Source organism: Phaethon aethereus, assembly GCF_964289735.1.
Source record: "Phaethon aethereus genome assembly, chromosome: 8".
In the NCBI taxonomy this organism is placed as follows: domain Eukaryota; kingdom Metazoa; phylum Chordata; class Aves; order Phaethontiformes; family Phaethontidae; genus Phaethon; species Phaethon aethereus.
The window spans coordinates 3,388,103-3,413,903 of NC_138584.1; the positions used below are offsets into that span (position 1 = coordinate 3,388,103).

The 25,801-nt window shown below is 45.2% G+C and overlaps 1 protein-coding gene across 1 annotated transcript in view; it reads right to left on the reverse strand.

Annotated features, from left to right (window-relative positions):
- Positions 1-4,458: 4,458 nt before the first annotated feature.
- The window catches only part of LOC309407439 (uncharacterized protein C1orf21), a gene marked incomplete at both ends in the record, with an annotated part of 68,994 nt that continues 47,651 nt past the window's right edge, over positions 4,459-25,801 (reverse strand). Inside the window, 3 exons of the mRNA XM_082002969.1 lie at positions 4,459-4,497; positions 14,081-14,141; positions 18,053-18,129. Of these exons, the coding sequence (XP_081859095.1) occupies positions 4,459-4,497; positions 14,081-14,141; positions 18,053-18,129 (177 nt within the window). The remainder of the gene's footprint in view (positions 4,498-14,080; positions 14,142-18,052; positions 18,130-25,801) is intronic.

Sequence of the window (25,801 nt, forward strand, 5' to 3'; positions counted from 1 at the left end):
GGCACAGGTGAAGAGAAACAATAATGAAAAAAATAAAGGCATCATCTCTTTAGGTCCAAGTCTATGTGTTGCAAAGATACAATATGGAGATGTGCAGTGGCTGAAGGAGACGTTGCTAAAACCTCATGAAACTAGACAAAAATGTGTAACTATCTCTAGTTACTAGTGATGGAGACAAAAATTAGTGTCAGATGATAGCAAATAAAGAGGTGTTTTTTTTCCAGGACTCGCTCTCCAGGTCGAATACATCCTACGAGCACCGCATCTACCTGCACCCAAATTGCCTCAAGAGCACCAACGATCAATCTCGACAGCCCCCAGCAAGCCCTGTTCATTAGGTAAGTGACAATGATGATGTAGCAATATGGCACAGCTTTGGTGTGTTGGCTTCATGCCTGCCTGGGACAGGGCATCCATCCAGGCAGCCCTTGGAGGGATACAGGTCCCTTGGGATACGGGTCCCTTGGGTTGGGTATTTGGGAGGCTTCTGCACGTACCAGCCACAGTGCAAGGCTGGATCTGGGGATGGCCACTAGGCTCTTGGGCAACTCTTCCTGCTCCCTAGCTCCTCTCCTCGCTCTTGCCCGAGGCTAATGCTTGGGGCAGGCTCCAAGGAGAAAAACCAGCACAGCTCAAAGTGCTGTAGAGAAAGGAAAAAGCACATCAATGGAAGAAAGTTGATCACCGTAATTTTTTCCAAGATCCCAGAATATGACTTGGAGCTTATTAAACAGTGCGTCAGCCTCCTGAAGAGAGCCTTGGCCCCAAATTGTTTTCTTGATATTTCTCTTAAAAGAAACCTTGAAAAACTCATTTACAACTAAGCACAGCATACCAGATATAAGTAGTTTTCCTTCTCTTCCCACCCTTCTCTTTTCCACCCCACTGAATATATTTGAGTGAAGTAACGTGGAGCTATGGCTTCAAGAAGAGATGCATTTTAAGCTACAGTAATCTGCTTATATTATTACAGTTCCTCAGCTGCTGTGTATATTTAGACTTTTAACAAAATATGCTAGGACTTTGCAAAGGTGTAAGAAACAAAGCAGGTTAAAAAGCAACATTTATCTGAACAACCTCGTGGGTCTGCTTGTGGCATGTACAACTCTTTACGAAGAGGTTTGGTTGGTCCCATCCCCTTCCCACATGCTACGTGGCTCCAGTCAGGTCCCTGCGCTTGCTCTGGCCATGTTTTTGCAGCAAGTTGCTGCTCAAGGCTTGAGGAGACGGTTATCCTGCTTCAACAAGCAAAGCAGACAGCTCATAGCAGCTGAGGTGTGAAGAGAAGGATGTCAACCCGAAGACTGAAGTGCTTAGAAACTTATATTTCATAGACCAGATATTCAAGACTAACAAAAGATTTTTGCTCAGTTTAAGTTTTGTTTCCATAAGCATGGCTCTCTTTAATCCAGTGCTGATCATTTTGCATTTCCATATCCCGAAGAGTTTAAGAGCAAAAGTCTCCTGTCTGACCAAGAAGCTGAGTCAGCTGAAAACCATCAAGAACCTCCTGGGTTCTGCCTGGCACACTGTGATGGTCACAAGACATGCTGTGGCCAAGGATTTGCTGACCTGATATGAATAGGCAACCTTCCCACACCACCAGCTCAAGTCTGCCCATGTTTCTTGCAGAAGAGTAGAGCTCATCTAAGTCTGTCATCCTCACCTCTATCCCAGCAGAAGCTTGGGGCAGTCCTGGAGCACGTCAACTCCAAAGACAACTACTGACTTCCTCCAAACCTCCTGCCCGTCCTCATGCCTCCACAGGCAGCAGCAGGATAGTCTATGCAGGTATTCACTAGTATTGTCACCTAAAGGTACATCAGTCAGGTTACAATTTATACAGGAGACTAAAGCACTTGCTGCTTAATACTAGGGTCATATTAAGTGCACAGGAAGGATGGGAATTGCTTTTCCTCTCTCACAAAGCTTCCACCAAAGGCCATGCCTCTGGTGCCATCATCATTGGCAAGGAAAAAAAACAACAAACATGAAAACTATGGTGGCTGAAAAAAAAAAATCCCTGCAGAAGGAGGCTGGTGTATGGAAGGACCAGGATGTGTCTGTAACACAGGGCTTGGATGCAGAAATTTATACACGAGATGTTTGGTGTCTAGAAAATGAACCATGTTTCAAAAGGATGAACCCAATTCCATCACTCTTGTACTACTTGCAAAGGCTTTATAAAGCACTTCTGGGAGAAGGATTTGCGGGATCAAGCCCCAGGACTCTTAATTAATTAATATGTTTAAATAATTCAAATGCACCGTCTCTTGACTCTCCTTAGCATGGTACCTGCTCAAGAGCTGACATAAGTTATGGGAAAAAATCATATGCAAGACGGCAGCGTTACCACCTTGAAGAACTCGTAACAGATCAAATGGCTCTGTAGCACTGCGAGATGCCAACAGCCCTATGAAGGACGACGTGATGGGAGGAAGGCAGCAAAACCTCATCTCCAGGGAGGTCGGGATGCTCGGGAAGAGTCGTGTGGTCAAAGCAGCTGCTGAAATGCAGCAAGGATTTACGGAGATCAGAATTTGCTGGCAAATTTTGACAATTAACAGGATAAAGATGCTCATGGTGAAACCTGCCAGAGAGAACCCTGCTGCTGAGCTTTTATATGGGAAGCTATTGAAGCTAGTTAGCGCTTGAGTTGTCCCAATCCTGCGATACCGCAACCGCTTGGACCCAGGCTGACAGGAGACCGGGGGACTGAGCAGTTTGCAGTGTTCAGAAATAATAGTTTCTACCTTAAGAAGACAGCTTGATACTGCAGCCTCACAAATGCTGCTTGGAGACCTGCTCTGCTCTTGCTGGAAGTGCTCACATCCAGTCCTGCATGAGTAAGAGCAAGAGGGTAACTCCTGGGTGGGTCCTCCCCACCCCACTGCCCCATTTGGTGCCCAAAAGCCAAAGGAAAATCGAGTGCAGGGAAGGAAGCGTGAGGAAGTTGCTTTCTTTTTTTTTTTTTTTTTGACATATTCTAGTTATGGCACAGCACAAATAGGGAACAAAATTTTCTGACATGGACTGTCCAGCTCCACTCAGACTGAACATTGGAGGAAACCTCTTTAGTCAAGAATTTCGCTAATAGTTTAGAGATTTTCAGAAGTCACGGGTGATTTTCGAGGGACTTGAAACCCTTTAAAAGGATCCAAGAAGGTCCAGTGAAAAATGGCCAACGTTAAAGGGCTTTGGGCTGAGTGCCCCACTCAAGCGTCGGCCACATCAGCAAACGATGCCATTAATGCAGTCTCATGGCCTATGCCACATATATCGCACACATCAGAGTGATGAACACAATACAGTACAGAAACCTATGACCTGACTAAGTTTCTCCATGGGATGCAGTGCAAACCTGGCCCCTCTATGGTGTCAAAGCAGAACGAACTATTGGCACAGGTAGCAATCTCCTTTGAAATAATAAATACAAAAGGTTTTGGGTTTTTTTCTTAAGTTTTTTGTTTGTTTTTTTCTAACTCATGACAGCATTTGTTAAAAATATTACATCTGCTTTGGAGAAGGTAATATCCTCTCCATGTAATATGGAAAACCAAACCCAACCAACAGGGCACACAGCAGATCAGACAGATACCCCCAGTTGGCACAGAGCTGCTGTAAGAGATTAGATCCACAGACTCATCAACATGGAGGCCTGGTTTTGCCTTCCTTGTCCCCAGACTCTTAAAACATTGTGTTGTAGGAATGGTAGAAGACAAGAATACATAAAAACAGTAAAATGTTTATTTTCTTAGAAAAAAAGAGATTCAAAATGATTGTGATCACACTCCCATTCGTGCTCAGCAAAGCCAAAACTGCAAGCTTAGTCCTTGATTAAGATACCTATTAAATGAAACTCTTTTTCCTCTTAAAATACAAATTCCTGCTCCTGCATCACTTCCAGTATTTCAGTGATAACATGCTTTTAATGGATAAGTTTCTCAGCTTCTTCTCAGCAGAGAAACAAGGCCTGCCATGGCAAAAACATCCCATCTCCAAAGCTTGAAATCACCAGCATTAATAAGTAATCCGGCCCAGACGCGGACTGACAGACAGCTTAAGGGTGTTTCTTAGATGCTTGAGTGTTCACTTATGGAAGCTTTGTATAACACTACCTCATCTGATTGATTGATAGAAAACAGGCCAGAAGCCTCAATAAAATCAACAACGTCTTTTGGATTAACTGTAGGGATTTGCTGCATATCTGGACACAGAAAAAAGTGAGAAGTCGCAACAAGTTTTAACTAGCAGCAACAAAAACAGTTCCTTACGAGTTCTTAGCAATATTCCTCATCTGTTCATTAAGAAACACTGTAACTGAATGGAGCATATAATGTGGAAATGATCTTCTTCTGTTATGTAGTGCTGATCGCTCTAGAAGACTTCCAAAAGGTCTCGACTGGGTTGGAATCTATTTACACAGTAGTACTCCTGGCGCGAGGGGCAGAATTGGCACTATGTGACATCCTCCTCTTCTGAACAATAATCACGACCCTGTAAGGAGAAAAGCCAGGCAGTTTGTAAATGACTACTTGAAGAGAGGACTAACATGAGTCAAGGGAGCACTTATTAATAATACATACCAGTTCTCTAAACTGAGGAGATTTAAGTTCAGAGCTGGGTGGAAACCTTAAAAATAGGGAATGGAGTTTGCACAACTCTTCCAACTATTTCTGGGAAGTTTGCATGAAACCAGGATAGGAGATGCTTCCCTTTCTGTCCCTGTTAGTCTCATAAATTTCATCCCCTATATTGAATTCCAGGTGGGGGCCAATAAACCAATTTACAAAACTGTTTTATGTAAAGATACGCCTTGATGGACACAACCCTACAGATCTGTTGCGAAAACGTAATCTCCGAGGCAAAAGCAACAAAGCACGTAATCCTTTGAGCACCGCAAGGCAGTTGCTGGGAACACAAATACCTCATCTGGTAACCTCAGTAAGAGTTTCACATCAGAGCAGAAGATACTACTTATATTGAAATTCCGCTTGCACAATGGGGAAAACAGGCTAAGCTTCACAAAACACGGACTCCGTACAGACCAGCCACGTTACGCTGTCCGTCCCATCCCAAACACAAGACTCGCAGCAGCATCTATCTGGGTATTACCCTTGGGAAGGTCTGGAGAAGACCCAACCCATCCCTCACTAGCTGCTTCTTGCAAAGTGGCAAGAAGAAGACCCGATGGGACCCACTGTCTATGTTTTTCTACACAGGAGAGGAATAAAAAAAGGGGAGATATGTTTCTTGATGCAGCAATCAGTTTATTTGGGGTGCACAGCTGGGGTGCACATCAGGAACAAAGGCTCCAAAATGTCTCTGCAATCAAAACCCCACTGACGATGCTGGGATTGCACAGCTCGCTTTGCTGCGGGGTCCACACCCAGGAACGTGTGTTGCTTTAACAGCTCTCTGTGGCCCAGTACTGTTAGTAAAAGGGTTTTCTTAGTATGTTAAAAAAAAACAAACCCAAGAGACTAATCAGCCCTAATTTCAATTCAGCAATCACTGACCCAGAAAGAGGAAAAAAAACCACAACACTTTTTAAAGTAAAAGATTTGACTTGAAAAGAAGGAACGCGAAATACTTTGCAGCAAAGCCCAAACCCGTCGGTTTTCTCCATGCCAGGGAACACAACGCATTTGGAAAAAAACACCAGACTGAGCTGGTGGTGATGACGGCCTGCTTCCAACACGCTTCAGAGCTGCGAAAGCCATCAGCAGGCTCAGGGCATTTCCAGGAGCTTCATTTACCTGTCCGCCAGCCTCCTGCTCAAGAGGGAGCCTCATGGCCCGTTGTTCCCCGTGCAGCTCCGCATCAAGGGCCATCAGTGCTATTAAAGGCTCAAACGGACCCAAAACACGGAAGAAAGCCATCTTGTAGTTCTTCCCCTCCCACTCCTCCTGCCGTTCTTCTGCTTCTGGGTTTGCTCTGTGGCAACCGAGCGCATCGCTCCTCAAAAGGATGCCGAGAAACCGCCTGAAAAGCAACGCGCTGAAGAAGTCCTGGCCACGGCCCAGAAATGCCACCTCTCACCCGCGGCCTGAAGGCCGACGAGGGCCGGGCTGCTGCTGCCAGACGCCTTATTTCCACCTTGGCGGGGACGGGGACACGTTGGTGTCTCGGTGGCCGGCGGGCAGGGAGCTGCCGCCACGCCGAGCTTCCCGGCAGCCCGCAGGCAGCGGCGGCACAGGCAAAGGCGGGAGGAGGGCGAGCACTGCCCTCGACGCCAGAAACACCTCCCGCGCCGCCCTGCAGCGTGACACGCGGCTCTTCCACCCACCGAGCCCGGCACGGACCCCCAAGCCCGACCCACGGCCCATCCGATGCCCAAGCCGCGGGGATGCCCGGCAGCAAGACGAGGAGCCCCGCTGCAGCCCGAGGCTGCGGGAATGTTTGCAGGGAAACGCCTCAGCGCTGGGTTCGCCTCCGGCGCTCGCTTCAGCAGGGGCGGCCGCCGCCGCCGCGTGGGAACAGGGGGGACCGGAAAAGGCTCCCACGGCCGCGTGGCGGCTGGCCGAGGTCTTTGCATCTGGAGCCGGGATGCAGGGGAAGGGACGCATTTGTTACGGGCCAAGAATAACGTCAGAGAGAAGGCACGGAGGCTGGCAGCTTGCATGCAAAATTCGGGGTTTTGCTTTCACTTGGGGCTTATGGCGAGTTAAGAGGATGTTGCTTTTCTTTCCTTGGGAGGAGGAAGGGCCACGTCCACCCTCTCAGTGGTGGGATGCAACACCACCCGCGGGACCACCCCGCTCTGCCAGGTTTAGCTTCTTTTGCCAGGGCTGGGCATCGGCTGTGACAGCAAACACATACTCCCGCACCCATCCCAGCTGCCCTACACCCGCTGCCCCGGCTACGCTGCAAAGACCAACACACGCCCACCATTTCATCCCAGCACGAAAACGAAGCGTGTGGGGCTCAGCCCAGCGAGGTCAGAAGCGTCCTGGCCCAGTTCAGTGAGGTTAAGCACATACTCATCTTTAAGCACAAGGGAAACTGCATTCTCATGAGCAGAAAGTTGAGTAGGTGCTTTAGCATCTTCTTGAAGGGCTCATGGTAAGTGAGGTCTCCCTGAGTAAACATACAGCAGTGCGTATTTATCCTCCTAAAAAGAGCAGGAGGAGGGGAAACCATGCTACAGGGAAGCCAAAAAAGTTATAATTCCCTCTCCCCTTTTTTTATTTAGACAAAAGCTTTTGTCTAAGGCTTATTCCCCAACTGAATTTTTATCAGTAGTAACAAGGTCAGTTCTTCCTCAGGATGCTCAGAGAAAGAATAAAGCTGCCTTCCCTGCTGCGCCAAAGGGTGCTCCTTGGGCAGAAAGGCAGGAGAGATCTCCATCTCCCTGTGGGCAGAGAACAAAGGCTGCTTTGGTCCTGCTAAGCGCCATGGCCCCAGTCCAGTAAAATACTTAAAAATGTCAATTTTTGGCCCCTTTGGTCATTTCAGGAGATGTTTGATAGACGCTGGAGGAGATGACCATAGCTGGCGTGGCCGCACCCGCGATCAGTGAGAGGGCTGCTGTGCTTGAGATGGGGAATGAACCTGGTGGGGCTGGGGAAAAACCTCGCTGGAACCGGTGAGCTAGCAGCTCGCAAAGCTGATAAGGATTTCTGAAGAAACCACATGGAAATACCGACCGTGGGAAGCGGCAGTCAGAAGGTGGGCTCCACGACAGAAGCAGAGGAGCTCCAGTAGGACCCGAATGCAGATCAAAGTGATGGTGGTGTTTTTTTTGGGAGCAGATTTGTGTCAGGAAGGAAGAGAAGAAAGCTCAGAAGGTGACAACCCCCCGAAATAGAGCAGCATCGTGGCTGGAAAATGAGGGTGCAGGATCACTAGCCAAACCCTGTCCCCTGCTGCCCAGGGGAGCAGGGCTCTCACGTCCAGAGGAGCCACAGGCACAGAGCATGTGGCTAATAACAGGAATGTATGGGCCACCCATTAAGAGCCCTTAATAACACGGGCCGTTAAATAAGTTTTAAAGATCGAAAGTGTAAATGAACTACACCGAGGAAGACGAGAATGGGAACACACGCATCCAAGGTCCAGGTAATTCCTGAGAAATCCCATCTTCCAGCCCTGCAGTTTCAAAATCCAGCTTTCAAGTTTTGTAGATGTCCACAGAAACACCTTAAGATAAGCGTGTGAATTTAAGGTAACAATCATTAAAAAAAAAAAAAAGAAAGCCTTACGCTCCTTTCATACCGCTTGTACCCAAACCAGAAGGGCTCATTCCCCTGCTCTCTCCCCTCGCTGCATGCAGAAAGCGCTACCATCCTGATGCCCCTACCAGGGCATGCATCACACCCGATGATATCCATTTAGGGAAAAAAAAAAAAAAAAAGAAAAAAAAGAAAAAAAAAATCACAGGAAAAGCCCTTTTCCCCATTGTTGCGGGTGACAGGCCGATAAACAAAACCCCACGCCGCCCGAATGCAGAAGCCTTCCCGGTTCAATAGCCTTTTGTGCGGCTGGCGGCCTTGCCGAGGGAGAGGAGGCAGCTAAGGAGATGCTTCTTCCGCCACGGCGCTGCCCTTGGCACCGGCATCCTCGCGCTGGCGACGAGAGGAGGAAGAGGAGGCCGGCCGGGCCGGGCGAGGGAAACGAGCTGCACCAAGCAGCCCTTTCTTCTTGCGACGGCTGAAAGAGCTCGCGGGACACAGTGGCCCCTTTCAGCGGAGATGGCCGGCGCTGGGAAACGCTCGCCTGGCTCTGCGGTGGGAACCCTTTTCATCAGCCTGGTTTTGTTTACAGCGCTCGCAGAAAGGACGGGAAGAAAATGCCGGGAGGCGGCACTAAATAATTGTATACTGTGCTAATTTTTGTCCGTTTCTTGTTCTGTTAGCGAAAAATCAATAGAGTCATTAAGAGCAAACCACTTTGCTAATGAGTTTTAGCCTAATAGTTCTGCCCTTGCATACGTTTCGGGTAGCAACCCCCCCTATTTCTAACAGCACTCTCTAAATACGATACAAGGGGCTGCATTGTGCCTTCCCCCCGCGTTTCATGCCCAGTTTTACTAACGAGGGGATGGAGCGAGTTGCCGCCGGGCACCTCTCCATGGCCTCCCACAACAAACCGGTAGTCTCCAACGCGGCTCCCAGCAGCCAGGTGTGCGGATCGGTGGAGGAGCCCCTGGAAACCCCCCCGACACCAGCACCGGCGTTCAAGTTATCTCTCGACCCGAAGCAACATCCCCTGCGGCGGCAGAAACACGATGCCCCGGGCTCAGGCTATCCACCAGCCGCGGGAGAGTTCGCAGCAAGACATCTTCATGTGCTATGACTTGTTTTAGTCTCTTTCTTTCCCCATGAGCATGTTTGCATTGTGATTTTTTTTTTATAAACCATTGTAGCCATGTAGGAAACAGCTTATGATGATGGGACCGGTGATGAGTTCCTCGGTACAGCTTACGTGGAGTGTTTTTTGCTGGTGTTTGTTTTTTTTTTTTTTTTTAAAGACCACAAAGCCAGAGATGCTTCTCTTCTGGGGGTACAATCCCCAGGTACAATACTGGGAATTGTTTGTCAGCTGTTCAATTATACCTCAGCCTTGGTATTTTTTTCCTACAGCGAGACAGCTGCCTACACACTGTGCCACAGCCTACAGTAATAATACTTAAAGGAGATAATTTCTGACGATCGTTTTACTGCTCCATACGTAGGATTCAGAGAAAGCAGTCATTTTTCAGATCATTTTCCGTGATAGCTGTCATCAAGATGTTTTTGCTAGCAGGTGCTTAAAATGAGTTAAACTTTTCACATTCAACATTTTATACATCATGGCTTTTAATTTTGCTTTTATTTCATATTTTCATGGAAGCCTTGGTGGGACAAGGCCCCCTCAAGTCTGTGGACTTGAGCCTGCAAAGACCGTGCCCAGGATCAACTCTCTGCTCTGAGCCACCCTGTTCAACTAATGGGATTTCTTCCTAGAGGATAAGGTGGAGTTTGCCTGTGGTCAAGTTCGACAGTCAAGGTGCACATTGCACAGTCAAGGTCCAAATAAAGTTGAGATGTGGAGGGGAAAAAAAAAAAAAGACTGGAAAAATTTTAGGAGAGACACGGTAATTCTTCTTCTGTGTCTCACCGCAACGCTTTGTGAATCCATACACAATATCTAACTAAACTAGTCCTTGCGCTCGTAGACTACAGAGAACATCATAGGTAACTAATTTATTTGCTGGAATACCAATACAAATGGCCTAATTTTGCTATAGTTTCTACCTGCAGCCAGCAGAAAACACCGGGTGTCATGCAGACATGGATGCTCTTAGTGGGATGCACTTCTCCCTTCTTAATCAGAGACGGTATTTAAAAACCAGATTTATCATTCCGTGATGAGCGCAGTGACTTTCCCCGTCCCAGCTCAGCTGGTGAGGCCCATTTCTCCTCTTCTGGGCATCACGCAGCAGATCTCGGAGTTAGTTAGCAGCTGCTGCGTTTGCTTCAGCAGGGACGTGTCTGTCGTGCTCTGTTTCCTCCTTTGGTTTCCAAAGTCGTATTTCTGCCTTGATTTCTCAGCTCAAGCAAATCACTTGCACCGCTGACCCATGTCTTTCTAACTTACTCTGGGGGGGGCTCTGACCTCGAGCTTAAGTGCTGCTACTACCTGTTGCTCATCCTCTGCTGGAACATATTTGTATGACTTTAGGCAAGCCCAGTTTTCAAAAAATGATGAAAATGCTGTCACCAGGTGAGGTGCCTGTCTCTGCTCCGTTTTCTTCCCAAACATTTCGTATGCGCGTGCCTTTTTGTCTCCAAAAGCAAAGCCCGTGACTCTACTCGCAGTAACTTGAAACCCCACGAGGACTCGCTGCAGCTGCTGGCAGATGTTGGGAGCATTTCTGAGCCAAGCTTTCGCCACAGCTCTCGGTTCTCGTGCTGCTCACGGGTAACCTGGTCTTCCCTTTCCCTCTTCTCTCCCGGTGCGGTGCACATCCAGCCTTGGCGTCGCACAGAAGCCGTTGCTCACCCTCTGCCACACCACCAGCATCCCGTCATCCGAAAACCACCCCACAGCTGCGCTGAGATTTGTTCAGCCTTTTAAGCGCCTGGTTCCTACCTGTCTGGATGCGTGTTGCCACGCCACGGAAACACCGTCGCAAGAAGCGCGCCGTGGTGTGACATTGACCTATACACATGAAGCAGAAGTACTGCTTCCTGGGCTGTCGGCCGCTTAACCCTGCCCAGCTACTCCCAACCTCCCACATAACTTCCCGTCTCTGGCTTCTCACCAGGTTTTGGGGTTTGTTTTTTTTTTAAGCTCCAACTCTGGTGCCTCTGAAGTGACTGGGTTGACTCTGGCAGAACCAACATCTAACCTTACGCGCGAGGCTGACTTCTACGTTCTCGGTCAGTCCTACCTCAGCACTCAGTACCAAGCCTTCGTTTCAGTATTTCTTCCTTCCAACAAACGCTACGAATTGAATTACCATACTCACAGGCAAGTTCAGCTCTAGCTCTCCGAGCAGGGACACACACTCACGCAGAGACAGGAACAGATGTCTCCCTCCGAATGCCTCACAGTGTTTTGACACCGAATTTTGCTAGACAGAAGCTCCACGAGTTGGGGTTGACATTCTGGTTTCTACCTTTCGGTGGCATTTGCAGAAGGCAGTTCAACTTCGTACGGGCAGCCAGGAACGTGTGCATGTGCTGGGTATCCCAGACTTTCAGAGACATTCTCCGGGCCATTTCATCAAGGCTTTTTCAGGATTCATAAATACTTCATATATTCAGTTGCTAAAACACCGGCCTGTGTTCTTCCTATTTCACGCTTTGATTGCAGAAATTTTATTTTAGCTGACCTTTCTGTCCATTTAATTGTTTTGCTGAGTCCAAAACGCCCATTTAAGTTTCCTCTCTAATTCGTAGCACACACATTAGAGTTGTTGTTCCTCATTTGTATTAGGTGACCTAACACCCCTTGGGATTTCAACGCAAGTTGAGGGATGTTTTGCTTCTGACTGTAGAGTTGCTGTGGACATAGCCCATGCAGTCAGTGACAGACAGCATGTCTCCATTACAAATCCAACGCTACTCATGGCCACGGTTACGTGACCGTTACAACATGTTTTGGGACCTCGTCAACCGTAGGCGATGCCCTCTCTCCCCGCCCTGATTATTTCGGCCGTAACTGGTGAGCTGCTCAGTGATATAATTATTTTAATTGTTCGACTGCTGTCCTCCATTCCCCTGGAGAAGGGCCTCAAAATGCTATCTGGGGATCAAAATCCCTCATATTTTCCAATCTTTTTGGCACTTATGGCAGATACTGAGAAAAACAATGCATTGTGGGCAAAGATTAATTAAAAACCCCAAAACTTCTCTTAGGAAGACTATTTCCTCAGGCACAGGAGGTCCCCAGAGAAAGCAAATCCCATGCTCAACTGCGCATTAACCCCTACCAATCCCATCAACTGTCAGCAGCTTGAAACACACGGGAGCTGCCTTTCTCTCTTTGACAGATAAAACTGTGTATTTCCTCTAAAGAGGCAATCTCCTGATCTCCAAGATAAATTAGTGCAAGAGCCCTGGAGAACAACTGCAAACACTTGCGAGCATGATCCAAACAGCGAGGAGACATGGTCAACTGCATCTCGATGTGGCAGCTGGTGAACAAAGGGTATTACTGTCCTGAAACAAATCTTGAAAACAAAAACTAACCTCGATTCAGAAATAGATACAGCTACCAGATGGTGCGGTCTGTAGATAAGATAGATCTTTGAAAAATCCATTTCACTGGAGATTCTGTGTTTGACGTGATGGAAGGTGATGATGTCCAGGAAAAGCATTTAAATATTGAAAGGGTGAATGCATTTATTCAAAGGAGACGTAGCTATATTACAGATATGTAGAAACTCTACTTTTAAATGCATATAGGTTAAGTAAAATCTTACTCCTGTGAAATCCTGGTATAGAAATAATTGGGAATCTACAAACTCCTCCTCACTTCTACTCTTCCTCTTTTTGCTTTCATGAAGTTTGTTTTCTTGTTTCTTTCTTTGTTTTGTTTTGTTTGTGGTTTTTTTTTTTAGAGTAGCGAAACAAATTTGTGGCTTGGGACAAATGAGATTCATCTGCTGTAGCACTCCCAAATCCTAAGAACAGGAGTGTCGACAAAAATGGCAGAAATTCAGAGTCATCCAAGTAAAAATCTCCCTCCTACTCTGCAACTCAACACTACAATTTGGGAGTACAAATTACTTTATTCTAATTGGGGAAGCAAATATTTAATATCAAGTATTAAATAAGATACACCACTCCAAAATATGAAGTGTAAAGAGTATATTGGTGAGCGAACATCAGCTGAAGACATAAGCAAAGGCTGAGATCTAGACTTGATCCAAACAGGCCATTTTAATTCCTCAAGTCTCAGTTTCCCATCTATTTTGTGGTACAATTATTCAGTAGTATCTCACAAGGAAGCTGGGATTCTCATTTAAAAGACTTGTGAAACACATGAAAGCTGCTATCAAGGCAATGAGATATGTAAAGAACTATTCACCCTCTTCTTCAAAACATTTCCAGCATCATGATTTTACTCAGCGTAGGTCCTGAGGTGGGGTTATCCGTACATACAGCCACACTATTCATAACCTTTGGAGCTGGAAGCTATTTTGAAGAGATTCAGCAAGAAATAAGCAGGGTATCCCAGATACTATCAGCATTAAGATTCCAGTTGTCTTCCACAGAGATTAAATGAAAACTCGAGTCACTAAGGGCAGAAAACCTCACTTTGCTCTTCTCCTTTATCCGGTAGTCCACGTACATCCTCAATGTTTGCCTTGAGTTGATTTGCCATTCACGCTAGCCTGGTGATGTTTCCACAAAACAAGGGTTTCTTTCCAGTGCCTCCTGTAACCTCTTTACCTTTTTGATCATCTTTGCACTTGAACTACCTAACCAATGAGAGGTAGGGGGGAATCTCGGACCAGAGTCGCTCCCAGTACTGCAGAACGTGGAGCGCTGCAACAGACAGTGTCCGGTTGTACTTCCCATGGAGCCGGGAAACCTGCGTGCCCACCCCCCAAGTGAAAACGTACGTTTACTTTATTGTGTCTTACCTTTTCAATTTTTTCATCAAGCATTCTGAAGAACTCTTGCTGGCTTTCAGAGATATGCATGCTGAAAGGCAAAGGAAGAGTATCAGTACCAACAGGTTTTCTTCCATCTCAAAATACTGATTTCTTCCATTTTAAAATACTGATGCTACAGGCCAGGGTGGTTGAGGGACCCAGCTGTAAGTTTTTACCACTGCGAAAAATAAATCGCCTTACACTTTCATCTACAATGACAATTTTTTAATCTTTTTTTCCCCCTTTTTTTCCTTTGACCACAGAAAAACTATTGCGTTTAGTTCTGTGTATAAGTGCTACACTTGGGATGGTAACTAGGACCCACATGCATCCAGGGAGACTATTCCCTTTTCCAGGCAGGCTGCAGAAACTTAATCACCCGCTACCTTTCCTTGGGCCAGCGAGAGCCCCCTCTGTGTCGAGACAGAAGGTCTTCCAAAGACTGCCAACCTCAGCACCACAAAATGAGACGCCTGCAGCGTGAGGTTAGAGCCTCGCGCTGGAAGATCTGCCTGCCCTGCTGCAGCTGGGCTCTGCGCTCAGCACCCAGACTGTCTACAAGCCGTGGCTGGTCCTTCCCCTCCCAGATGGGTGGCCCTTGCTGCTCTCTAAGCGGACCCAGCAGATTATTCTCTTCAGTTAATTCTGCAGCACCAAGAGGCTGAGGGGTGAGTGATACGATTTTGCATTAGCGAAGAGGCTGGAAAATACTTTTTTTTGTTGTCTGCAAAACGCTGATGGTGGCACAAGACAACGGGCCCTTCCCCAAGGGGGACCTGCAACCTAAAAATACAGGAAGGTCGGACATAAGTAAAGGACGAGGAGACAAAGATGAGGATGCATAGCAGACAGTATTTGGGGTGTGTCTGCTTTATTTATGTGACAGGGTGGTAAGAGCCTCCTTCCTGAAATAGCAATATCCCTCCGGGAAGGTGAAGCTGGAGCATCCTCTGGACCGGCAGCTGCAAGGAGCGCCTGGCCCGTGGGGCTGGAGAAGAGCGCCAGGGACTCAACGTGGGACAAAAAAAGATGCACAAAAGGAAGGATGGGAGACTGGTGCCAGTGTTAACAGTGACGCCAAATGGCTGGAAGGATACACGGCTCTCGGAGATTTTCTCCGATGGTAAAAGCCGGTTCGGCATGCTGAATTCCCAGCCCGGACTCCTCTTCCTCGCTATGATCCTTTCAGCTGTAATGAGTTAAGTCTTTTTGCAGGTGCCCAACAACACACTGCACTTTCCTACAAAGCTCAGCATTCATACTTCACTTGCTATCAGGATGAATGTATACAATGATTTGCTTATGCTGGACGTAAATGAACGCTCAGTTCAGAGGAGAAGTTCTCAGAAGTGGCATTAAAACCTAAAGCTGGTAATTCAGGAGGGGGAACAATCCACCTCTCAGTGGCTGTGGGAGGTTTTGTCCCCAGCTGTCTGCCTGTCCTTCAGGTTCCTACCTCCACCTGAGATGGGGTCAAAAAATGCTTCTTTGGGGCAGCCAACCCTGTCACTTACATATTCAGGTGTCTTGGAAAGGGGCCTCAGGGCACTACAGCCCTTTCTGGGTAGGTAAGCACTAGAAACATATTCTTGCCTTCGCAACATCATAGATCTAGTTTCTGATAAAATGAGATGATACTGTAGTGACTCACCTCAACCATAATTTGTAAAGGAACTAAAGGAAGGGGTGAAAAAAGGAGTATTGTGTTGCCACATACATGAAAAGTCTCACTGGAAGTCCTAAAGCCCCTGCAGGCCATGGTCTTCGGAAAAGTTTGGCTGGGCAGTAAAATTGCCCTGCGATTTAAAGATGCAACACAAAGACACAAATGCTGTCACAGCTGTGTAAAATTATAAAACCCTTGACAGGGCAAAGGACTGACAGAGTTAATGAACGACTGAAAGAGTTTCTGGGTATCCCTCCAGAAGAAAAAGCTTTCCCCAAACAGCAACGTGGATTTAATTTTCCTTCTAAGCAGCACATCAGAAGGCAGGAGAATGCATTTTTAGATGTTTCAGGGCAGGCCAATGAAACACAACTTGCCAAAAGATGGAATCTTTATCCCCAGTATCAGCACAGGCCGGGGGATGGAGAGCAGCCCTGCCCAGAAGGACTTGGGGGTTCTGGCGGGTGAATGGTGTGAAGAGGAAGGACCCCTCGACCTCTGACCTCTGTCAAAGACCCCCATAAATCTACTGCTGGCTCCCTACGTACATGGGTTTGAGAGTCCCGGGCTCTAGATGTAAAAATGTAAATCCTTCTACAAATAGGAAGAGCCCTCACAACCTCACTTTTACAGCTGACATTTTAAAACTCCCTCCATTGTACTTAAAATTGTAATTCGGTACACAGTCCATGTTGTGTTTTGAAATAACGCCCGTTCTACAAGAATGGTCCTACAAGATGTATCTAATGATTTATCTATTCATTTCTGCTCTTTGAGCGAAGTAGCCCTTTTCCCACCCCATGCCACTCCCCATAGCAGTCAGAACTGTCATGGTTTTCAGATGATAAACCTTTTTAAAAAATTGCACATGGTAACAGGTATTTGCTGACTTGGTGATTAGCAACTCAAACACATGTACCCACTTTATAAACAGAAACCCAATGGTACGCTGGGTAAACAGCAGAGGCTTGGGCAAAGAGCAGAGGTTTTACCCAACAACCTCATGTTACACTCTGTAATCCTCTTAGACCTTTCCTTATTTTTGCAGGACTGCGACAGAGACATTCACCTCTGCCAACACGCCAGCTTTACGCTTTTCGGTGAATAAAGGTCAGTTTTGATTTCTGCGGGACTTTTAAAATCAGAGTTTGATGAAAGAATGGACCCCCGACCCCACGCAGTCCCTTGCCTTGGATGCACCAGAAGAGATGACCCATCAAAAGAAACGTCCCTTTTTTAGCCCAGGCTGATAGTCCCCTGTTAGAGCATCTTAAATACATCTCTGATCTTGCTGGGAAGCACCAAGCCACAATAATGAAGTACAGCTTTGCTGAGGGGTAATTTTACCTCCACCTGTGAACTTCTTTGCAATTACATCCGAAGCACTCAATTCTTCCTTTTGAAAGGAGGCTGAATTATACTGTCAGTTGATTAGAAAATTACTGAAGTTTCCAGACTTGAAACCGTGTACAACGCACTTGGTATGCAGCAAGTTTAAGTTAATAAGTGCCCCGAAGGCACAGCATAAAGAACAGCATTTCCATTATTGTTCAAAATCCAACAGTAAAGCTTTATCACTTCTTTGTTACGAACCCGATATAGGGCTCCATGTAATCTGTTATTTTCAATCCAATTAGTGATTAAAATGTAACGGTGATTCAGATAAGAAACGAGTTACTAATATCAATAACCAGCTCCGTCACGGGAGTTAAATATTTCACGGCATATGTAACACTGACTGATCTCAGCCAGGGTACAGCACAGAACTGCGAGTGAAGGATGGAGAAACTCTCAGCTACAAAACAACCCTCATCTTAAGAAACAACTTGACCGCTTTAAATGGAAGAAGTTTACCACTCCTAATCCCAGGCAGTACAGCTGCTAACCTATGCCAAGAGCTAGCAAACACTTCCCGGGAAACTTAACCGAGAGTATTTAGGAACACTAGGGCATATATAATTTTGTGTACGTGTAAGTTGTATGGAAAGCTGACAAATAACACAGTGTGGCACTCCTATAAGGCTCAGCAAGATGCACCTCACGCATTTTTAAGTCCTGCCATGCAAAGAGGGGAATGCTGCAGGGACGGTGGCACAAGTGCTGCCCGGCTGTGTCGTTGGTACTGGGACACAGGCAACCTCACCTACTTTATTTAAACTGAGCAGGGTTTAGGGCTGCTAGACCCACCGACTGGTTTTCATTAGGCAATAACTGGCAATCTCACAGGTAACTGCTTAATACTGTGTTTACTTGTATTACGATTTTAAAGAATAAAAATTAAAAATTGAACTTACTTTGCTCTGGGTTGATGTACTAATCCTGGGATCTCTTTATTAGATTTAAGTCTTACATTTGAACTGGCACTTTTTTCCTGAAACACACAAAAAACACACAACAGAGAAACCATCAGTAGCTATGAAGCACACAAGGTGTGACAGGGATTTGTCGTCACGGTGTCACACTACACTGGGTTCTACCTGTACAACCAAGTGAGAAAAGTTCATCAAAACCAAAATTAAAGGCAACACAATCGATGCAATGACCTCGACTGGGCAGTTTTTAAACATCATGGGCTCAGTAGCCTGGGGGTTTGCCTCCAGGTCGCGGGTAAATCCATCTGGGACACGTAGCGATCAAACATTGCGCTGGCTAACAACTCTCCAGCGGTCCACGGAAAACGAGGTGTGCAGCTGCAGCCGGGCTCCTCATAGAGTCGTACCGGTAACACTAATCGTCACCTTTAACGGAGCAAGGCAAAGCACTGAAATGGCAGAGCCTCCGAGTCACCTGCAAGGTTTTCTCAGAACAGTGGTGAGAAACATTAGCACCACGTGGAAAACCGTACACGGGAGAAAGCATATGTTAAACGTGCCAGTGAGAAGTGCAGCAATGACAGACTTGACCTGCTCAGCCAGAAAATTGGACTCAAGGGTCCCAAGGAAACAAACCAGAACATGTTTATAGACAAGAACATGACCGTGTCCTCCACAGAAGACCAGAGCCATTAAAAACATCTTAAAAAAGGGGTGAGGAGGGACAGAAGTTTAGTTCAGAGTTAGCGCTTCAAGGTAACGTCTTGTCCTTGTGTCAAAAGCTTCTGTAAACCAAAGCTTGGTGCATGCATTGTCTGCAAAAACCTGGAGAAGGATGCGGCCCCTTTCAGATCTTCCCACCACTGCATGTTAGGGAAAGCTGCTGGTGCAGATGGGAGAGAGATGAGTCAATCTTAACAGCTCACCCGCTCCACAAATCCATCTGAATTTCTCAGGCACATCATGCCCAGGACAATTTAAGAAATGTAAACCCAAGAATTAGCGCTTTTGTGGGTAATTTTGCTGGTTTTGTTTTGTCTTATTTAGTCTTTGAATGTCTGAATCACACAACATTATTTTTAAGAGGGCTACTAAATCATTGAATTAAAAAAAATAAAAGGCTGTTGAGCAGTTAATTTTTTAATGAATAATTCTACAAGGGCTGCAAACATCAACTGCCTCAGCATATTTCACACTGTTTAATGCATGTCTTCTAATCTTCCTAAACAGAAAACGGTGTCTTGCATGAAAATAACCGAGAGAAACAAGCCTTTCTTCCAAGCCTTAAGAAATGTCGCTGTATGTTTGTTACATCCCACCAGCCACTGCCTGCCCATGATGTCAAGTCAAAGCAGCAGCACAGAAGATGAAACCACTTGCTTTCAAAACATCTTCTAATTTTAACACTGTTAACTGAGGGTGACTATGTGCATGCACGTTGCGTGTACCATGCGTGTACGTAGTCTTACACCTCATGGGAGTCAATCTATGGCTCGTACAACTGTCAAGCAAAATAAAAAGAGAGGGACAGGTCTCACAGAGAAGACACCGAAATGAGGAAAAGGCTAAATCCCAACCTCGTGCACTAGGTGAGCCTTTATCCTCAAATTTGCACCACCAGATTGTTTGCCACAACGCAGAGGCAGAAACTGGGAATGGTCCACGCTGCATATCTGGGATGGCACATCTGGATGGTCCAGCGGTAGGTACATTACAGAATCACAGAATCACACAGAATCACAGAATCACTAGGTTGGAAAGGACCTTTAAGATCATCAAGTCCAACCATTAATCCAGAACCACCATGTCCCCTAAACCATGTCCTGAAGCGCCACATCCACACGTTTTTTGAACACTTCCAGGGATGGCGACTCCACCACCTCCCTGGGCAGCCTGTTCCAATGCCTGACCACCCTCTCAGTGAAGAAATTTTTCCTAATATCCAATCTAAACCTCCCCTGGTGCAACTTGAGGCCATTTCCTCTTGTCCTATCACTAGTTACTTGGGAGAAGAGATCAACACCCTCATCGCCACAACCCCCTTTCAGGTAGTTGTAGAGAGCGATAAGGTCTCCCCTCAGCCTCCTCTTCTCCAGACTAAACAACCCCAGTTCCCTCAGCCGCTCCTCATATGACATGTGCTCCAGACCCCTCATTCCGCAGCCATAACACCTCCTGCCCACCTACTGCAACACAAGGTGAATTTTGGGCTATCTTTTGTCTCTGCACACCATTACCCTGGAGGCACAGACCTTTCCCCACCAAAAAACTGCTGCGAATCCATTGCCTCAATTAAAAGGGAAGTTCTGATTTACAGCTCCTGTGTCAGGAGCTACGATAAGTCACGGCAGCGCAAACCCGGCTCTCCACTCCTCCACTTGTAGTTGGGCGTCAGCGCAGCTCTATCAGTAGCTGGAATCAGCAAAAATCCCAACCTAAAGAAACTTCTGTCACTTAGGAACAAATAGAAAGACACAAGAAAAATATACATTGCCTTCGCTCTGTGGGTCCCAGAGCAATGTTCCAAATATTAACTGACTCACACAGGATGAGGGAAATAAAATTCCAGTCTACTTGACTTCAAGAGCCCGAAGTTCACTCTTCCCCTCCTATTGCTTCTGATAATTAACACACCTCAATTATCTATTACTTAACAATTCTTCTACTTAATCAGAGAGTATGTCACGTCCTCCATCTGTTGCTCAGCAGGAACGAGCAGGAAAAGAGAAGTTAAGAGGAAAGTAAAACCCAAGCGGGCCTCAAATTGGCTTGTTGCTTTGTTTATAGCTATTGTTCATGGCACTGATATTTCGTTACGCTGACCGAAATATTGGCTTTGATAAAAATAGATATTAAAAAATAATTTTTCTAAACAGAAAAGAATAGAATGATTTTTTTGCATCACTTTGAAGACAAACTGACTCATCAGAAATGAACGGTTTGGATTCCCATGTGGAGCTTACAACAAAACCCGAAATGCTTTAACAGAGTCAGATTGCTCTTCCAGGTTGACTTGACTTTGGTTGAAGGGGTCAATTCTTTCAGTTTAACCTTATTTTCTCCCTTATTTAACACTAAGTAAGTTACTGTGCATCATCAGAACTGCAACTGGTTTTAGTGTCCTAATCTGTTGCAAATAAAAATTAAGATACAAAAGTTTGTTTTTAATCTCGCTCTGCTAATAAGGATTATTTAAAGTAAATGCAGTAAACGGTGTCTCACACCACAAGCTTTAAAGTAAACCCTCCAGGATGCGCTACATGGATAGCAGCATTATTAGCTAGTCTATAGCAAAAAGGCAAATACTGGACATTTTACTCCCCATTATTTTGCAATTAATCATTATCAAGGTAAAGCTGTCATCCAATCAAGGTGATTTCATTTGATAGATTCGTTAATTATTGTTAATTCCTCCATAAAGGATGCACCGTATCAGAATTTCAGGGCATTAACAGATGGCGGTGACTCTGCTGCCAGATGCTATTAACACAGCAACAGCCACGACTGCCATTATAATTAAATATCTGTCAACGTTTCCCTTGATGCTTCCCCTCTTACAAAGCCATTCCTAGAGACACGTGAGCTTCATTTGAAGTATTTTGCTTTTCTTCGGAAGACCGCCGCAGATGGACTCAGGTAAGCTGCTAATAGTCCTTCTTCTCAACCCTCTCGACACTCACGGGTTACTAGAGAAGGGCCAATTTTTAAGAGATGCTTCCATAAGTGCTAACATATTTTATGAAGAGACTATACATTGTTTTATGCATTTTTAAGTTGATTAAATAGGCCAGGCTGTTTGCGTATTTGTCTGAGAACAGGATGAACTGGTGCAGTAACTAGTTTCTAGCTGCTTTTTTTAAATGCCTTTGAGAAGGTGAAAATCAGGGGGGTGATTATTAGAAGAACATCTAACACGCCTGTTAAACTCAGGCTGCAAGATCTCAAAAAATCTGAAAAATCCAACCAGAAGGGTAAGGTTGGGGGAACAAAACAAAACAAAACAAAAAAAGGAAGAGGAAGGCGAAAGCTCCCTCCGGAGAGAGCTGCAGGACTTCTGCAGTATCTAAATATAGTTCACACTCAGCCAGAGTTACTGTCTTGGAGTTTTGACGGAGAACATCATTAAAGAGTGGGGAAAAAAATGAAGGGCAATTCCCACCGCTAAAGAGCTTTCAAAATTTTTAAAAAATTTGAAATACTGATTTCAAATTAATATTTACTGAATCTAATAGCTACAAGATTTTAAACATCCCCATCAGCTTTTCAGCTCCCTCTCCCTATTAGTCTATATTAGTCTAATATATTAGTCTATATTAGAAAGTCTGGACTAATTGGTTACGGTAATTCCAATTAATTCCATCGAGTAACCAAATAGCAGGAAGGCTGTAAATGAACTGAAATGTAGAGATGGGAGCAGCTGGCACAAAGACAGGAAATTAAGGCAGGTAAACAGATGAAATTACAAATAAGGAGCATAAATGATAAATAAGTATGACCAAGAAATCCTCCAGCAAAACTCTTACCTTCACCTTGCCGTCCTGTTCCATTCACAGCCCTGCAGCTGTATCCCCCCCCACATTTGAATCCTCTCTTTTCTATATAGCTTGTGACACCAAGGTCCAGAAAAATAAAAGTGTTTGTTTCCATCTCGAAGTTCTTTTCTGCAGCTAGATCGCTGAACTTCGAGGTGTCCCCTTACAGAAAACGAGGAGCGCGGTCACTAGAACGACGTCTCCGTTCTGAAACACGAGGTCTACGCTGCCCTGAACATCAGGGATTTCTGGTTCCTTCAGCCGCCCCGGTACTCTCAAAGGTCAGCCAGGACAAGAAAATGAACATCACAGACATAAATAAAGCCAAAACACCTGTATCCATAGCGCTGCATGAAGTTTCGTTTCAAACGGGACATTATCTTGCTCCTTCAGCAGGAGTCTTACTTATCCATGTAATAAAACTCCGTCTTTCCCGGAGAATGGGAACGTGAGCAGGAAGCAGAGGAAGGGACGTGTCTCCGAGATTTCCAGCGGGCACCAATTTGCAAAATGAAGTTGAGGAACAGCCCCTCTACGAACAATTTTGCAAGAGGCTGAAAACTGTCCCTCGCGGTGCTACACACCAGAAATGAAGGTGACAAGGGATCGCTTTAGAGCACGAGGAACACTTGCTTAGATCAAAAAGCTCTCCAGAAATACCGCAAGTAAAATGCAATGGGCAGAAAGGAGACCCGCTCTCCATCTCTCATTAATATACCAGATCTTTAATGGCTTTGGTACATCAGAGCGGTTGAAAGTTTAATCTAGCAAATAAAAAATAGATGGATAAAAATTTCCTGAGGAAACTTCAGAGGTTTTAGGGCACCTGGCAACAAAACGCACAACTAATTTTGCTCTTCTGCGGGTAGGTCACTCTTCTGGGTTGCACAGCCACCCTGGATAACAAAACCTGGCTCAAAAATTAACTTTCTGCTTATTAAGCCTATCAATTATTCTCCCTCTCACTCAACAAGCTTTTACAAAAATATAGTTATTTATAGTAAATGTATATATTACTCATGCTCTCAATTTTTCATGCGTGTCTCCTGAAGGCAGTTTTCCACCAAGCATAACAACATGGAAGCAAGAGTCTTGCGTGAAGCCTGTAAAAGAGCTACAGGCAGGAATAAATGGTGTAGGCAGCCTGAAGAGTAACTGGGTGCATTACGCAGCCCGTCTACAGCAGGGCATGGATCCCTTCATTTCTGCTCCAAGAAAGCACTTTGCTGGAATGGCAAGCATGGTATTGCTACTACAATTTTTGCAGAGTTTTTTATTGGGATGGTTTTGAAGAGCTTTATGCCGTTCAAACAGATATGAGAGGACATATCTAGAGAACAAGGCGTGCCCTCTTTCATGGCTTTTTAAATAGCTGGGTCTAAAATTTCAGCAACTGTAGTGATTTTTGGAACGCTGGTTTTCTAAAGGTAAAAACTGAACTTCTTCCATCTGTTTTTGGAACGCGCTTTACCCCTGCGCTTTGGAAAATCAGTTCCCTGAAAGATGCCTCCACGTCAGGCACAGGCAAGCAAAGCCTCCTGAGATCTTCCTGCACTGTCAAAACCAACTGAGACTGATGACTCCCTACGTGCACGTGTCTTAATATTAAGTTTTGCCTTCCATTTTAGCTTGAGCTCGTTGAAAAGATGAGGAGGCATTAAAAATAACACTTAGTTCCCTCCATCTGCAAAACAGCAGCATGTTGGTGGCGTCTCCTCTTGTAGAGTCTGCAGTTACACTGGTTGCTGGCTTTTTTCTGCAAATTGCAAGTTTTAGTAAACTATGGTTTTTATACATTTATTACATCCAAGCAGTTCCATACAGTGCACCGAGATCCTCCTAGATGTTAGGACAATGAGAGAGTCCCGTTAACCCAGTCTTAACGGGGGATTTTGCAGGATACATGTAAGATACTTCTTCCCTCTTGTTCAAATTACAAAGGATGGAACAACAAGGGAAAGCAGTGAAAGAAAAAGTCCTTCTGCATTTGTTGTTTACAATTAAGAGGAAAAATTGAACTAATTAGAAAATAAGGTGCAAATGAAAAGACACAGTTAAACCAAATGTAAACAGAATAAAATGGTAGCAAAAATTTTCGATTGAGGTAACTCCGAGAAGGGAGATGACAGGAAACTGTGAGTAGTGCTACTCATCAATACAAATACATTTGGGCACTCACAGCCTATAGAGATGAGTCTCATGTATAAAGCAATGGCTTAAACACAACAACTATCTCCATGTGTCCCACTAACACACGGGCATTCTCCCACAATGTGTCTCCAGTTCCCACAGGCTGACATCACGGGAAACACCTCCGAACATGTGGAGCATGGTACGCCGCGCACGGTGCACTCATGCAGATGGACACCGTTGGCTAACCACATTTCCCGCTTGTGGAGCTCTGCGGCTGACAAAGGTAAAAAAAAACATATTAATGCCTGTTCCAAAACGGCAAGAATTCCCTACAATAAGCTCTCATTCTCCCAGCACTGTCCAAGACTTAAATTTTTCGATTTTTGGTAGCTTGCAATTATGTAAATGCCATCGCTGGAAGATATCTTCAATGTCTGTATTTTGCTCCTCTCAACGTCTGTTTTATTTGCATTAATTCTCAAATTTGCAGAAGGCGTAAGATTTAAGACCCGAGAGAATGAAGTTATAGTCTTGCTACATGGCAAATTTCAGTGAGTGTGAGTAAAAGGTACGTTTTAAAGGACATAATAGTTTGAATATTATTAAATATGACATATGTACTATGACACATATGAGAAGTATTATGGCTGCAGGAGGAGCCTTAAATCTGATCTATGTATTTTGTACCATCTTTTCATTGTTTTGGTTAGCCATTACTTTTGAATAGTAGAAAAAACTATTATTATTTCACAGAGAATATAGCAACCTGTTCACTTACTGAGTTTCCAGTCCTCAGAAGTATAAGGATGGATTTTGTCTGGATTCTCCAAACAAATTTATCTGAGAGTCATACTGAGAATAGATATGAAACACAACAGACAGTCATAAATGGTTTAAAAATTTTATAAGCCCTTTGTATCAGTAATGGAGGCTGGTGTTTTAATGTTTATCTCCTCTAAGTTTCCTTGGAAAAAGCAGATAAATAAGCACATCCCCTCAGTCTTAGCAAAAAGAGGCACCAATAAATAAATTTATTCCATCAAGGATGAATGAAAGTAGCTTTGAT